The sequence below is a fragment of the Danio rerio genome, chromosome 5 (assembly GCF_049306965.1).
Source record: "Danio rerio strain Tuebingen ecotype United States chromosome 5, GRCz12tu, whole genome shotgun sequence".
NCBI classification, from domain to species: domain Eukaryota; kingdom Metazoa; phylum Chordata; class Actinopteri; order Cypriniformes; family Danionidae; genus Danio; species Danio rerio.
The window spans coordinates 57028659-57044614 of record NC_133180.1 but is presented as its reverse complement, the minus strand read 5'-3'; the positions used below and the strand labels follow the sequence as shown (position 1 = coordinate 57044614).

At 36.2% G+C, this 15956-nt stretch overlaps 1 protein-coding gene across 7 annotated transcripts in view; it reads left to right on the top strand.

The window, feature by feature from the left end:
* Positions 1 to 15956, top strand: part of ppef2a (protein phosphatase with EF-hand domain 2a) — a 46785-nt gene that overhangs the window by 11049 nt on the left and 19780 nt on the right. For 6 of the 7 annotated variants that reach the window (XR_012406358.1, XR_012406357.1, XM_073951437.1 and 3 more), the window contains 4 exons: positions 344 to 691; positions 11386 to 11571; positions 13042 to 13184; positions 14177 to 14283. Coding sequence is in view for 4 of the 7 variants with exons in the window: in XM_073951437.1 (XP_073807538.1) it covers positions 344 to 691; positions 11386 to 11571; positions 13042 to 13184; positions 14177 to 14283 (784 nt within the window). In the remaining 3 variants the exon portion in view is untranslated. Of the gene's footprint in view, positions 1 to 343; positions 692 to 1096; positions 1266 to 1382; positions 2041 to 11385; positions 11572 to 13041; positions 13185 to 14176; positions 14284 to 15956 lie in introns of those variants that run through there. The other variant, XR_012406359.1, reaches the window with a different exon arrangement.

The window sequence follows — 15956 nt, the reverse complement described above, 5'->3', positions numbered from 1 at the left end:
GGATATATTGACACAAAATGTCCCTGATTATCAATGTTTTAATTTACATAGAATGGCTGTTGACAGTATTTTCTGAATTATTGATTGATAAACAGCGATTCCCAAATATCCCTCAGTGAAATTACCTTTCTAGTTCCATCATTAAATTTGTAAATTTTTAATCTGTCATTCCTCATTTGGAAGAATTCCTCATTTGCATATTTAAAAAGCCTTTCAGAGAATTTGTATTGCAAAATAGTGTTTGCAATTATTGTAATCAATCAAGAAAGTGTAGTGATAACCATTAACTATTTTTCTTTACTGGAGAGTGTTGCCTAAACTGATGAACGTTGTTTTTCTCTAGTACGTGTCTGCACTGAGGCCTCCTAGGAAGACAACTCCATCATGCAGTAATTTTTATGCAGATTCAGAGCATTTTGGCAAGGTGGTAATCTGTCAAAACAGAAGGGGCTCTCTGACATTTCCCTCACAGTTTGGGGCTCGGGATAGTTTCCAGAGGCGCTCTCTTCAAGACTTCTCCAGAACTGTTGCTCGGACGGTTGAGGAGGAGCTCGAGGTTCGCCGTAGACAGGCAGAGTTCAGCCTGTCCAGCTTCAGCAAGTCTCAGCACATCCTGAGATCTACCCAGTCCACTGAATCTGAACCGGAGTCATCTGAATTCACCGACACCAGCAATGACGAGTGGAAGCAGGTGAGCTTCAATGGCCTTACGTTTTTTTCTCTGATTTGCACCACTAGCACAGCCTTATCAGTTTTATGCCACAACTTTGTCTATAAAAATATTTAAATACACTTTTTTTTTGTGAATAACTGAATAAATCTTAACATACAGATTTTTAAGGTATAAGTAACTTACAGGCTATGCAGTGACGCAGTAGGTAGTGCTGTTGCCTCACAGCAAAAAGGTCGCTGGTTCGAGCCTCAGCTGGGTCAGTTGGCGTTTCTGTGTGGAGTTTGCATGTTCTCCCTGCGTTTGCGTGGGTTTCCTCCGGGTGCTCCGGTTTCCACTAGTCCTAAGACATGTGGTACAGGTGAATTGGGTTGGCTAAATTGTCCTTAGTGTATGAGTGTGAATGTATGTGTGAATGTTTTCCAGAGATGGGTTGTGGCTGGATGGGCATCCGCTGCATGAAACGTGCTGGATAAGTTGGCAGTTCATTTCTCTGTGGCGACCCCGGATTAATAAAGGGACTAACCGAAAAGAAAATGAATGCATGAAGTAACTTACAATGTGTACCTTGCAACATGAGCATGCAGAGGAAGAGGTGGGGCATTACTTGTGAGGGGAGTTTAGGGGCTTGAGCCCCTACCCAATTTCTTCCTAGATAGAGAAAAGTGTTTGTTTGAGGGGTTAATTTATTTGTATGCATGTTCTGTTGCAGATTTCTCTGTCAAAAAACATCAGGCATGTTATTAATATTGTCTACAGTGAACAGTAGAATGAAGTTTACCTGGATAGCACCAACTAGCTGATCTCCACTATTGGAACGCACTATATGTACTATAAATTGCAGAGCCAAAGTAAATTCATCCTTCATTGGTCTTAAAATTGTAAAGGTGAGTAATTAACAAACAACTAAGCTTCTTGTGGCTCAAGTTTATGGCAAATTATCTAAAACAGGGGTGGCCAACCCTGTTCCTGGAGAGCCACATTCCTGCAGATTTCAGTTGCTAGCAACCCATATCAAACACACCTGAACCAATTAATCAGGACCTGAACACCACGTGATTATTACAGGCAGGTGTGTTTAATATGGGTTGCAACTGAAACCTGCAGGAAGGTGGCTCTCCAGAAACATCTAAAAAATCCTGATTATCCTGATCTAAAAAATCTAAATCAAATATTGTAATTTTTCTTGCTAAAGTCCAAAATTATGAGCAGCATTGTAATAAGTTAGCAACCTTTTATGCAAGACAACATATCATGGGCAAACAAACTAACCTAATGGAGAAAAAAACTGCTCAATAGTGAAAATATTTTCCTCTCCTTTTGTACAGTATTTTTTCATATTATATAATGTTACATAAAACTAGTAGTATAAAAAACATTCACATTGTGTCTTCAAATCTTCTTGTGCTAAAATCTGTTGAAAATTAAATAACATGAAACAATTTTGTAAGGAATATGCTATATATATATATATATATATATATATATATATATATATATATATATATATAAATAAATAAATATATATATATATATATATATATATATATATATATATATATATATATAAATAAATAAATAAATATATATAAATAAATAAATAAATAAATATATATATATATATATATATATATATATATATATATATATATATATATATATATATATATATATATATATATATATATATATATATATATATATATATATATATATATTGACATATATATAATTTGACAAAAATTTAAAATGAGCACTTCAGCTCATTTTGGAAGGGCACTTTCTATCCAAGACTAAAAAGGGCCTATGCACTGCACAGATTGAGCCCTATGTGTGCACGTGCCTGCTGCTTAATGAATTACATGAGCTAATAGATGATTTCAGTTGGATTGAGAAATTGTTAAGTGTGGGAGATGCGCATGCGCAATGAATGGTGATGGCTGCTTAGTGATTTGGCACTCCGCTTCAGATGTCCTTTTGGTTTGAAAATAATTTGACAAAGATTTAAGTTGAAGCTTTAAGCATTTGTTTTTGTTAAAAGATGTAAGAGATGACATCCAAACAAGAACAACCCAACTCTCCCTCTAAAAAATGATTTAAAGGGCACCTATAGTAAAAAATCTACTTTTCAAGCTGTTTGGACAGATCTGGACAGCAATCATCATCAAATGTGACTAAGAGTAAGTTTCACATGTTTAAAGTGTTTTAAAACGGAGTATGTGTGTAATTAATTACAGCGTTTTACTTCAGCTTTACTTCATCAGCACAGCCGCGTGTCAGAACAATTATAAAAGAAGACGCTTCAATCCCGGTTTGTGGAAGTTAAATCAGGTTTATTTTGTACATTAGCATAACAGATATCCACACAGTACTTGAGGTTAGCCTTAACTAAGCTAAGCGCGCTCTGTCTGCCTGCCTGTGTGTGTGTGTGTGTGTGTGTGTGTGTCATCTGTGGTGTGTGTGTGTGTGTGTGTGCGTGTGTGCACGCGCGCGTTAACTTTGTAACGATATTGTGTGTGACTCATCAATGCAACTTCACAATACTGATTAGTAAAGGTTAGTTCTTACTGTAGTATCTCACAAACGCTACGTGAGACCTTCCTTTAAGTCTGTCTGTTGTCTGACGCAGCTGAGGGAGGAGGCATGTAGAAACAGTGGGCGGGAAAGAATCGTCTTAAAGGCGCAGTATGACAAAACCACCCCCTGCTGGAAATCAGTATAAAACAGCATCTTGTAAAAGGTATAATGAAAAAACTGATGGGTATTTTGATCTGAAACTTTATATACACATTCTAGAGACGCAAAAGACTTATATTAAATCTGAAAAAAGGGGTAACCTAGGTGCCCTTTAAAGATGATGAACGCCTTCATGACGCCATGCCGAAAAACAACTGACTGCCATAAAATTTAGCATGTCTGCAATCATTTGGGAGGAAATTTCAATGATATCTAGATGTCTTAACAACCTGGAAAAAGATGTCAGAGTGATCGGCGACAGACTGGACTATATGCAAACCACAGTGCACAAAATAAAATGGATTCGATCACCAACATGCCACGTTAGCTGCAGGAGAATCTATGGTTTTATGAAGACAAGGCCGGACAAAATCATCTAAGGTTGGTGGGCTTACCTGAAGGAGCGAAAAGCAGTAATGCAATTAAGTTTCTGCAGACCCAGATTCCTAAGTGGTTGCCTGCCTTACAAGGTAAGATGATTGAAATTGAATGATTACATCACCTGTATGCAAATGAAGATACATCCAGTAAGAAACCGAGCACTCAGATTTTTAAGCTACTCCATTACAACAACAGGCAAGCAATCCTGAAGAAAGTCAGAAATTCTTGTTGTGGTTCTTCCCAGATTACAGCAAGGGCACATCTCACAAACGGAAAATTATGCCAGAAAATAGGAAATGCATCCAACAGTTGGGCATTGAGTCGTTCTTGTTATACCCAGTGATGGTTAAAGTGACCAGTCGCGTTGTGACCAGACACCCACAGACCTGGAGAGGTTCGTCACATCGCTAGATGCTGACATTTCGATGGGATGTGATCTAACGGTGCAAACCACTGATGACTAAATTCAACCTCATAGGAAGGGTGCTTACATATTTCAAGTGGAAATTTGAGCTTTCAATACTGATGTACATTTGAATAAGCAGGACACTATATCTATATAGATATAGCTCATATATAAGAATCCCATTTTAGGACCTCAGAGGTGACTTGTTGTCAAAATAGGCATTTTAAAATGATAGCCGCCTTTTCATTTTCAAAAGAGAGAAATCAGGGGATGATGAACATGGGTGGACTACATACGTTTCAGAATCATGAAATTAAAAAAAATATTTTTTTCTTTAGTGATGAACATGGGTGGATTACGTACGTTTCAGTTTCGGAATCATGAAATTCCAAAAATAGTTTTTGTTTCAGTCTAAGCCCCAAATAAATTTGAGTTAGATTTTTTTTCCTTCTCTTACCAAACTCCCCCTCAGTTTTGGTAACTACAATCTGCTGGTGGGTATGGATGCTAATACAGTCATCAATCCTTCTATTGATAAGTCTCTTTTCTCAGTATATAATGACCAGGCTTCACAGGCATTGAATGATAATGACCTCTGTGATATCTGGAGAATAAAGAATGAAAATTGTAGGGACTATACCTTTTATTCTTCCTGACACAATACAATTTTTAGGAATACATTAAAATCTAATATTATTATATTATTATATAAATATTTTATTTAAAGTATAAAAAACATAAGTATTCTTCCTATGCTTTTATCAGACCATTCGGCAGTAATTTGTCTCCCCCTATGAGATCTCAAAGGACAAAAAGGTGGCGCTTTAATACAACTCTGCTATTGAAAGATGGTTTTATTAAACCATTTCAGTATAGTTTGACCATGTTTCTCTCAGCTCTGCTGTTAATCCATAGATTTTATGGGAAACTACTAGAGAGGGAACTGTATACCATTTGCCTTCTATGAAAATAAACCTTAACTTAAGAATTAAATTGTTTGGAAAACCAAATTGAAATAATTAAAAACAATTAAAGGAAACTTTTTTAGAACAAAAGATTTTAGGAATCTTAAAATCTGATTGTAAGGCACTTTTATTAAGAAAGGCAAGATTTCTGATCCATTCCACTAAACAAAATTATTATGTTAATGCAGAAAGACCCACTAAATAGTTAGCTTTAAGACTGAAACATAATGATGCAAAGCGAGCATGCCAGGGTGAGCTGGTCAGTTTAAGATAGGCTATTCCATAAAACACCTTATAGGCTAGGGGTCTTTATGCTTATGATTGCCCTTATGTTCCCTTTTAAATGTAAGTCTGTTGCAAAAAATAATAAAGCAGTTTTAGTTATAAGGGCTGCATCTTCCTTGATGTTTCAATAACGCAAAATAATCTGTACACCATATTAAAGACACAGCATCAGGTAACTTTCGGTTTAAAAGTTGTGTTTGTGCATTAAACATTTTTTTTTCCTTATTTATTTTGGAGATACAAAATACGAATTCAACAGAAAGACATAAAGCTTTACAAATGACATGTCCACTTGTGGGCTCTACAAAATAGTGTTATATCTAAATAAAATAGCCTTAACTAAATTTAAATCATTTAAATAAGTATAAATATCGGATATAATAAAATCACATTAAATAAAGAAATCAATATGAAACAAACAAAAGCTATAACAATTTAGGTATATACAGTTGAAGTCAGAATTATTAGCCCCCTTCGAATTTTTTCCTTCTTTTTAAAATATTTTCCAAATGATGTTTAACAGAGCAAAGAAATTCTCACAGCATGTCTGATAATATATAGGTGGGGTAAAGGATAAACAAAGTATTAAATTTATATGAAATTTATTTATATTCAATCTTCCTTGCCTAAGTGATGAAAAACAGAAATATTTAGAGTCTCCAATTGAACTAAGTAAAAAAGAAGTTCTAGAGTCAATCAATAAAGGTAAGGCCCCAGGCCTAGATGGTCTACCCCTTGAGTTATATTTGGTGGTATGGGACTTGATAGGAAAACTCCTTTCGGATTCCTTAAATTTTGCAATAAATAAATGTTGTTTTCACAGAGATCAGAACACTGCTCTTATCTCCCTGATTTTCCTTCCTTAAAGTGAAGGACCCTCTTAAATTGCGCTAGTTATGGTTTACGTTGGTTTATGTTTAAAGTTTATGTTGATGTTTTTTTAAAAAAAAAATAAATTCCATAATAACCAGTAGCGGAAAGAGTCCTGAAAAATCATACTCAAGTCAAAGTATCATTACTTGACTAAAAATGTAGTGCAAGTGGAGTAATAGTATCTGTTGTAAATATTACTGAAAATATGATTAAAAAGTAGACATTTTGAAAGTGCTCAAAAGTAGTATTACACTGTAAAAAGCTGATGCATATCCTTTTACTTTGTGAATGTGTGTAAACGTAATATTCTGTAGTGCATTTAGTTATTGCCCTGCAGGCACACAATGTGATAAGATGTTAATATTAGATTAGATTTAGGTTGTGATGTCAGGTGACCAAAATTCAATGTTTAGCCAATGTATAAAAATTTAGGATGTTTTGGAAAGTGACCAAAATCGAGCCAACATCTTAAGCCAATGTCATACTAATGTCAAATATTCCCATTTATTAATAATGTATGGCAACCAAAATCTAACATCTTTAAGAGACGTCATAGTGATAACGTCCATGACGTAAATCTGTAATATCATTAACCATAACAAGGTCAATCTGTAACATATTTAGACGTTGATATTTGGTTTATTTTAGGTTGGATGTTTGGACATTGGGATTCTGATGTGATTTTAGGTTGGATGTTGGGATTTTGATGTTAACCCAATTTTCATTTCCAAACAAAATGCAAGTCCCTATGAAGTTGGGGTAAAACATCAATCCGATGTCATGTTGATGTCTTGTGCCTGCTGGGTGTTTAAGGCCATTTTGGTCACCAAACAGTAAACATTCGTCATCTTCTTATCAGTGACATGCATCTAAACAGTCTCTGGGTCACTGCGTGTAAAGATTTTGGACATCTTCTTGGACACAGTTAATGCTTCCAAACAGTTTACTGCAATTATAAAGCACACGTCCTGAGGTAGTTCATTATAATGCGATTTAACTTCTATGTGCGATTTGATTGGACAGAAATCACAAGATTACTCAGCCAATCTTCACAGACAAGAAAAAATAAAAGAAGTGGCTGCAGGTTAAACGAAAATAATGGAGCAAAAGTATTAATCCAGCAATAACAATGTACACAAGGGAAAATAAAAGTACACATTATTAAAACTACCTAGTAAATTACAATTTCTAAGAAAAACTACTCAATTACAGTAACTTGAGTATTTGTAATTTGTTACTTTACACCACAGATAATAACTAAATTTATTTAGAACAACAAGCACCCTAGAATCTTAAAACATTACAGAGACCACCTGTTAAAAAGGGGTTTGGAGTTTTCTAACATTCAGCTATATTTCTGGTCATGTCGACTGCACAGTTTTAAGACTTAGTTGTAAGTAAATTTTGATATTGCATGGCATATCATAAAAGTACATTTTGAGAAAAAGTCTTTCAAATTATATGAGAATTTTGTAATACATTTATTCCTAAAAAACCCAAAATCTGTTTATTAAATGATGTTCATGCTCTTAACTTAAACATGTACCAACATAGGATATTTCATACTGCACAAACTGCAGCCAAGAAGATTATATTTAAAGGGCACATAGTTTACCCGTTTGTTTATGATTTAATATTAATATTATGGTTCTTCTGCGTGTGCCAGTTTAGGTTCAGTTCAAAACACAGTTCAGATTATTTTATTATAAAGTGTTAAAAAGTGTTATTTTGGGGGCGTGTACACAGCTCGCTGTTTTAGGGGTTTGTTGCTTCACATGAAAATTAGTTTTGACTTCCCGCCCAATGTAACAAGGGGGCGGAGCCAAGAGCTCCCCCACTCTGTGTTTGGCAACAGACAGGTAGACAGAGAGAAGCAACATGAGTGAAAAGACCAGCATTCAATCGTACATTTAAGACTCGGACACAGACCAAGCAGAAAGTACAAAATCATTTGTGTCTTTGAATAGTTTTACAGTTTAAAATGCTGAGCTTGTACACCGAGACTAATAACCACGCACACTGAGTTAAATTTGACTGAGGCACCAGATGCGCCGCTCGGAGCCGCAACAAACCTAGATTGGATTTTCACCTGTCAATACGAGTCGTGTGTCATTAAAAACTGTAGCAATGACCTTACGATAGTAAACGATAGTAAAACAGCCTGTCAAAAGCTGTGAACACCGAACAGATTACATTCAGGAATAGAGAAAAGGGCTTTTTTTCCCTGTCAAGAATTGTCAAGAATTTTATAATCACGTTGTTGATATTTTTCTTGAACTCAAATACAGAAAAAAATGAAGTTGTCACTAACATGTCATTGAATATTGAGTACTGACACTTTTACTGATTTTTTATGACAAATTTGTTGTGTTCCATAGTGATCAGAAAAATGTTTATGGAAATTTTAATGGGAATCATTGCCCGGTGGAGGGCCGGGAAACTCCATCACACAACATAGAGCCAAAGGCCAACTGGCTAGTGACACATTTTTTAAAAAAAGATGGGGAGAGAGATCTGAATGCAGACCTGGTGCAGTGCAATCTGAGCTGCATCAAATGCTTTTTAATGGGCTCACATAACCACACCCATAACCCTACCCGTCACAGTAAAGTCACTCGCCCCATTTGAGTGCATTGTGTCTGACATTGCATTGCTGAGTGATGCAATCTCAGCTTGCATCATAAAGGCTGCATCCGGACACTATTGAGTCTGGGACGTGCCACCTTCCAGCTTGCAACACTGGTGCACTTCACCATAAATGCCATTCAGAATGCTTATGCAGATGTATGTATATATATATATATATATATATATATATATATATATATATATATATATATATATATATATATATGTATGTATGTATGTATATATATATATGAGCAATATCACACGAGTAGCAGTGCGATGTGGCTGTATATCGGCACTAGTGGGAGGCAGGCGTTGGCACGAGGCACGAGGCTGCAAGCCGAGTGCCTTAGTGCCACCACCAGTGCCAATATACAGCCATATCGCACTGCTACGAATGTGATATTGCATTTATACAACAGTTTGACGGCATAATTGTGTATATAAAAACAAAATCAAACATGGAGAGTCTCAAAAACCCTTTTGTATGAGGAACTACTTTCTTCCGGATTCAAACCATAAGCTGACAATTAAACAGTTGAGCGTGCATCTTTTAAACTTTAGATCTGTAGTGGGTGCTTTTTGCTGGCTGTATGTGGGCAGAGTAATACACAAAGAGTAAAGAGGCTGTAGGAGTTATGATATTGCAGAATATCGTACGGCTATCAGCCAATAGATTCGAGATTCGAGAACCAGACAGAACTGTTGTATATATATATACAACAGTATATACAAAACCGAGAATACCGCAATTCACAATCGCGTATCAAAACGTGGAGGTTGTACCAAACGGTCCAATATTATATTGAAAACCGTGGCATCCCTAATATATATATATATATATATATATATATATATATATATATATATATATATATATATATATATATATATATATTAGGGATGCCACGGTTTTCAATATAATATTGGACCGTTTGGTACAACCTCCACGTTTTAATACGCGATTGTGAATTGCGGTATTCTCGGTTTTGCGTTTAAATAATTTATGTGTGTTTTATATTTCCCTGGATTGACTATGTGTACCTGTAAGTCCGTGAGCTGAGATAAGGAAACTCCTCCCCGCGAGTAAATATCCAATCACTATGCTCTAAAGTAAGGGGGCGCTTGACATTGCACTGAAAGGCGTACACAACTATCACCGTGAGATGTTTTTTACTGCGTGCGCCCAGACAGAGACAAGCGCGTTGCTCCACTTGTGCGTGCAAATTGTCATTCTTACATTAAAAATAACAAACTTGCAAGGAGAAAAGATGTGATATGGGAACGGCCGCTGCTATAGTTAATACGGTAAGCGTGCGTATTAGCCTCGGTGTACATACTTGGAACTTTAAACTTGTGCACATTTGGCAACTTGTCATAAATTTTCCGTGCAACAGAAATGCGGCTTAGAGAAGCCTTTACGATTAATTAACTGTGAAGAATTAAAGCGCAGTTAATAGTGAAATCAGCAAATCGTTGCATCCCTATAAATGATTATAGTGCATTGTACAAAAGGCATTTTCTACAAAACATATCCAAATGTTTTAGGCTGTCCGCACCACTCGCTTATGGTGACTCACGCTCTGCGCAGCCTCTGCAGCTCATACTGAATTGAACACACGCACAGCACTTCATAGCTATAGCGGCCGTTTTTCGACTGAACTAAATTTATTTTTATGTCTTGGTCACACCATTTAGAAGGCCAGAAAAAATTGGCTCGGGGGCCGGGTTCGGGCCGCGGGCCGCCAATTGAATAGCCCTGGATTACAGTCTTGCATTTTTCCAGCACCGAGATAATTAAGATTGTCTATTTATGTTTACTTAAGTACAAATATGTTTATTTGAAATGGACAATTTATCTTTATTAACTTTGCATGTATTTTTATTTTCAAAGTGTAGGATTTTATGTGTTCCCCAGTTTGTACATGGGCTAACAGCAGCTGTGAGATTTCAATGTTAATTTTTTAATTCAATACACTAGGAACTGGAGTACTTTTCTTGGCTTTTAAGTAAAACAAAATGAGTATTGCAATGAATCGTTTTTATTTTTTTCTCCTTAATCTCTTACTGTTCCTATTGCCTATAGAATAATAAAAAAAAAAAAAAAAACACATGTCAAGCCATGAGAACCAAACCGAAAACTGTGGTAAAAAACTGAGGTATGTATTGAACCGTGGGCTAACTGTATTGTTGCATCCCTAATATATATATATATATATATATATATATATATATATATATATATATATATATATATATATATATATATATATATATATAGTTTTGCATTCCATTTACCATTCTGTAAATACACACTGACACATACTGTAGCAAACTGGTTTACATTTCTCTTCTTTCAAATGTATTTATTCATTTAACAATCTACATTTTAAAAGTAAATTGAATTTAACAGACAGTGACGTTTTTTTGTGTATGTTTAGATTTTGGACCTACTGTGGAGTGACCCCATGTCTCAGGACGGTTGTGTACCAAACGAGGTGCGAGGTGGAGGCTGTTACTGGGGTCCTAATATCACCGAAGACTTTCTAAACAGACACAATCTGCAGCTCATTATCCGCTCCCACGAGTGCAAACAAGATGGATATGAGTTTTGCCACAATCGCAAGGTCAGTGATCACAGACAAATTTTGGGTCTGTTCATACGTAGATTATTCAGGGAGATGAATTTGATTTTTTTTTTTTTTTTATGATTTGACACAAATTCAAATTCACTGTCATGGCAACATGTCTGTAAGTTCAAACCAGGGCCAGAGTGAGACTCTTTTTCAGGCCTGAAGTTTCAAGACTTAGACCGGCCCACGTCAGTTCATGACTGACTATATTAAAATAATGTCATTTCCAATTCAGTTGCTAATGACACTATCACATCTTTCTCAAGAACACAGCTGCTTTAGAACTTCAAATTTTTTTTTTTAAATATGAGAACATTAAAGGGTACTCTGTAAAAAAAGTTTTTGATTTTAACAGTAAATGTCTGTCTTACAATCTACAGTAAAAACCTGTTTAATGATTTTAAGCTCATTTCTGTACAAAATACGGAAAATAGCTGTAACTGATCAAATTTTCGTTTTGGAGAAACTATTAATACTAAAGTATTGACTGTTGGTTATGAGACAGAAATTCAATAATAAGTAAAGCTCCTGATGTTTGTGGAGTTGTTTAATAATCTGTGCTGAGATATTGAGAAATTACGTTTTTATTGTGTAATTTGTTTTATTTTTATTAATTATTATTTTATTTAGAGTTTTTATTCTCAGTTGATTTCATCTTTGGTTTTGGCTGTAACTTGTGTTTTCCTTTCCTTCAGTGATTCTGCTGTTAACAGTTGTATATCTATAATTTTCAATCCTCCTTTAATTAGACATTTAATTATCTCATTAACTTTATCACTGTCTAAGTGTTCAACCCTCTGTAGTGAGGACACTAGTGAGGATTTTGCTCTGGGATTTGAGGGGTTAAATGTGTTTCAAGAAAAATACAGACTGTTAAATGTATTTTTAACAGAATATTCTGTAAACTGAATTTACGAATGTAAAATGTTAAAAACAACAGATTACTGGCAACCACAGCTGCCCATATTTTACTGTAAAATCAAGAAAGAAAAAGAGCAAAATTCTGTAAAACGTTTTTAGTATCACCAATGCGAAGGATAGTAGCATCTGGGTACAAGTCTGAGATGAACTACAAAAGTTTGACGTTATGCTGCATCGTCTTTTGTTTAAAGGTAACTGTGTAGTTACTGATGCAGTGAAAATATGTTTACTAATTGTAAACACACATGAATACATGAGTGCATTGAATGGCTTTGTGTTTTTATACACTAAGCTACATTTTTGTGAACTGAACATTGTATCAGTACGGTTATTTTCCATAAATTTAAACAGTTCTATAAACTTCCGTATTTTTTTACGGAAATTTTCTGGCAACCACGGCTGCTGGTATTTTTCTGTAAATTTTATGGACTTGTTTAAACAGTGTAGTTAAGTTGCCTAAAGTATTATAATGCCAGTGTATATTTAAATTTTTTTTTTTTTTGGTTTATTTTAATTCATATTTCTCCATGTTTTCACTTTCAGGTTGTGACACTTTTTTCAGCCTCAAACTATTATGAGATTGGAAGTAACAGAGGAGCCTTTGTCCGGCTTGGTCCAGATCTCATGCCTTATTTTATTCAATATCAGGCCACGAGTATGACCCGAGGACTGAGCTTTCCACAAAAGTAATTAACACACATGATACTATTTACCTTTGATAAACTAGTCCAGTGTTTCTCAAGCTATTCACTCAATGTCCACAATAATACCGAAAGAACCAATTACTTTAAAAGGTGAAAAGTCCAAATCACATTTTTTTGTCATTTAACTGTATCAAACAGATATTTTATACAAATAGTTCTACAAATACCAAATTTCCAAAATTTATCTTAAGGAATTGAATAAAATGTTATTATTTCATCAATTAAATTTTACTCACCTTGAAGTGGTTTTAGACCTTTTGGACTCTCCCTTCAGCTGAATATTGGAAACTGGTAGTCACTGACTTTTAGTATTTTTTCCTACAACAGTTGTTCAATGGGTATGTTTACATTCACCCTTTTAATTCAATTACAATGGGATTTTGGCAATAATGCGTTTAAAGTTTACCTCATGTAAATTATCTAAAATTTGATTAAGCTCATAATCTCAGTAAACATAATCATATTAACATAAGTGGCTTATGCCAATTTTAATTGAAGTTTTTAGGGATGTAAACATGTTATTCATATATTTACACTTGTCTCTGCTCCCTCAGCCACAAATGGTGCCTACATGTCATGGCAGCAGCTGAGGTTGGGTTTGACATCACATTTTTATGGTGACAAAAAAAAAACACAGGATTTATGGGGATTTTATGGCGACAGAATGCTCACTGTGAATTATTTTAAATGGTTTTAGTAATCAATTTTGTAAATGTTTTTTGATGAACTTGTAAGTCACCTTAAGACCCACATTGTGCCCGGGCTGCTGACTGAGAAACCCTGTACTAGGGAAATAATATTTATTCACAATTTACATGTATTGTTACAGTTAAAAGTTATGCTTTTGTATCAATCGAAATCTGTGATAAGGGCTACCTTGTGTTGTAATTATTTTCAATATGATGATTATTGCTTTTGTTACAGTGACAGTGATTCATTGTAATAGAATCTGCTTATTTTTTATTTTTTTTCAGTGTAAAACGCACAGAGCACACAGCTCTCAAAGTCCTACGTGAGAAGCTGTTTGCACACAAGTCAGATCTCCTCAGTGCCTTTCAAGAACTCGATAAGGAGAACACAGGTAAAGACAATTACCCCAAATAAAGCACATTTTTAACACAGTACTGCAGCATTGTGCCACTTAATGAAGTCACTGTGTACTGTCCTGGCTATGTCTGTAATCCACGTTTCCCGAAGGAGGAAATGGAGACATGTGTCTAAAAGAGAAACTTTGTGGAGATTGCCAGATGACCAATCATCCTGAAGAGTAAGAAAACAGGCCAATGAATGCCTATGAGTTGGCAAAGAAGAGCTCCGAAACTGCCAATAAAGCTTTATGAGAGTATATTGGCAGAAGCTACAGGAGAGCACTACATACTTTTAGCTGCTAAAGAAGCTAAATACTCAGCTATCAGCTGGAGACCCAGCTGCTGTGGTAATAGGGGTGTCAAAATTAATTGTTTCTTTGGTGCACCGCGATGCAGTCGCGGACAATTCGGTATCGGTTCAGTAATAATCATAACTGGTAATTATGTACTGGCGTCATTTACCTCATATGTGCTCTGTTGCGAGGAAGGTATTTACAGTACAACATTCCAGGCGTCAACTACTTAAAAACGCAGAAACTGTGCACAATTTCACTGCGTGTGTGTGATTTCTGGACAATCTTTCACTGACACTTCCAGCAGAAGACCCTATTCCTCTGCGATTAAGGTAATGAAAGTGAACTCCATTTCTCTCTCTCTCACTGTGGCCCATTTGACCTGCTGGCGTGACTTTTCCTCCCCTCTCTTTTCCACTCGGCTGTATGCATTCCCGTAGCTGTACCTGGGCTTTGTCGCGGGACCAGACCAGATTTCATACGGCACTGGAAAAAATTTCCGAATGAAAATTTTACATTTCTGTTACAGAGGCACCATGTGCTATTGCCCAAAAGAAAGCGACAGTTCTTGTTGAGTGCGCTCTCACTCCTGGGGGTAACAGCTAACCCTTGCACTGATAAATGAGGGCAACCGCATCAACTATTGCGTTGGCTAACCTCTATTATATACATATTTTGATACAGCACTTCCCTTTTGCCAATCACCATAACAGACAAAGAGCTGCTCAGAAGCATAGGAAAGTCTGGCATGCGAATGGGACACAGCAGTGAAAGGGCTTCATCTGCCTTCTCTGTGGACAGTGCTTGGTCTCTAAAAGGTGAGGACATATAGCTGGATATCAGGACAATGTGAGAGAAAGCCAGCCTAAATTCTAAGCATGTTTCTCTGACTGAAAATGACTCCAGGTTCCTGACCCTCTTGATTGACGCCAAGTCAATCAACGCACCGAGTGGCTCTCTCTGTAGAGGCAGAGCAGGTCTTGAAACTGCATGTGGACACCCTCAGCAAAGAGCTATCGAAGCTGATGAGCCTGGGGAGGAGCTGTTTTAGGAACCTGACAATAGATAGCATGTTCCATCATGCTTGACTGCTCCTTCACCTCTGAGAACTCCTGGGCATGTTTCAGATGGTGCTGCTGAACTGAAGGGGATAGCTTCATACCCCCTGGCTACTCTGCTGTCAAGGGCTTCGAGGCCTGTAGCACACAAGGACCAGGTGGAGAAAGGCACTCTCCATGCCTGTGTGACTTGTGGGAACAACATGGGTGGTGCAGCCTTTTGCAATGGTGAGCCGTGGCCTCAGCTGCATAACAGACATGCCCTTGCAGAGAGGGCATAATCTCTCCATGAGTACCACCTCCACATGCTAGATC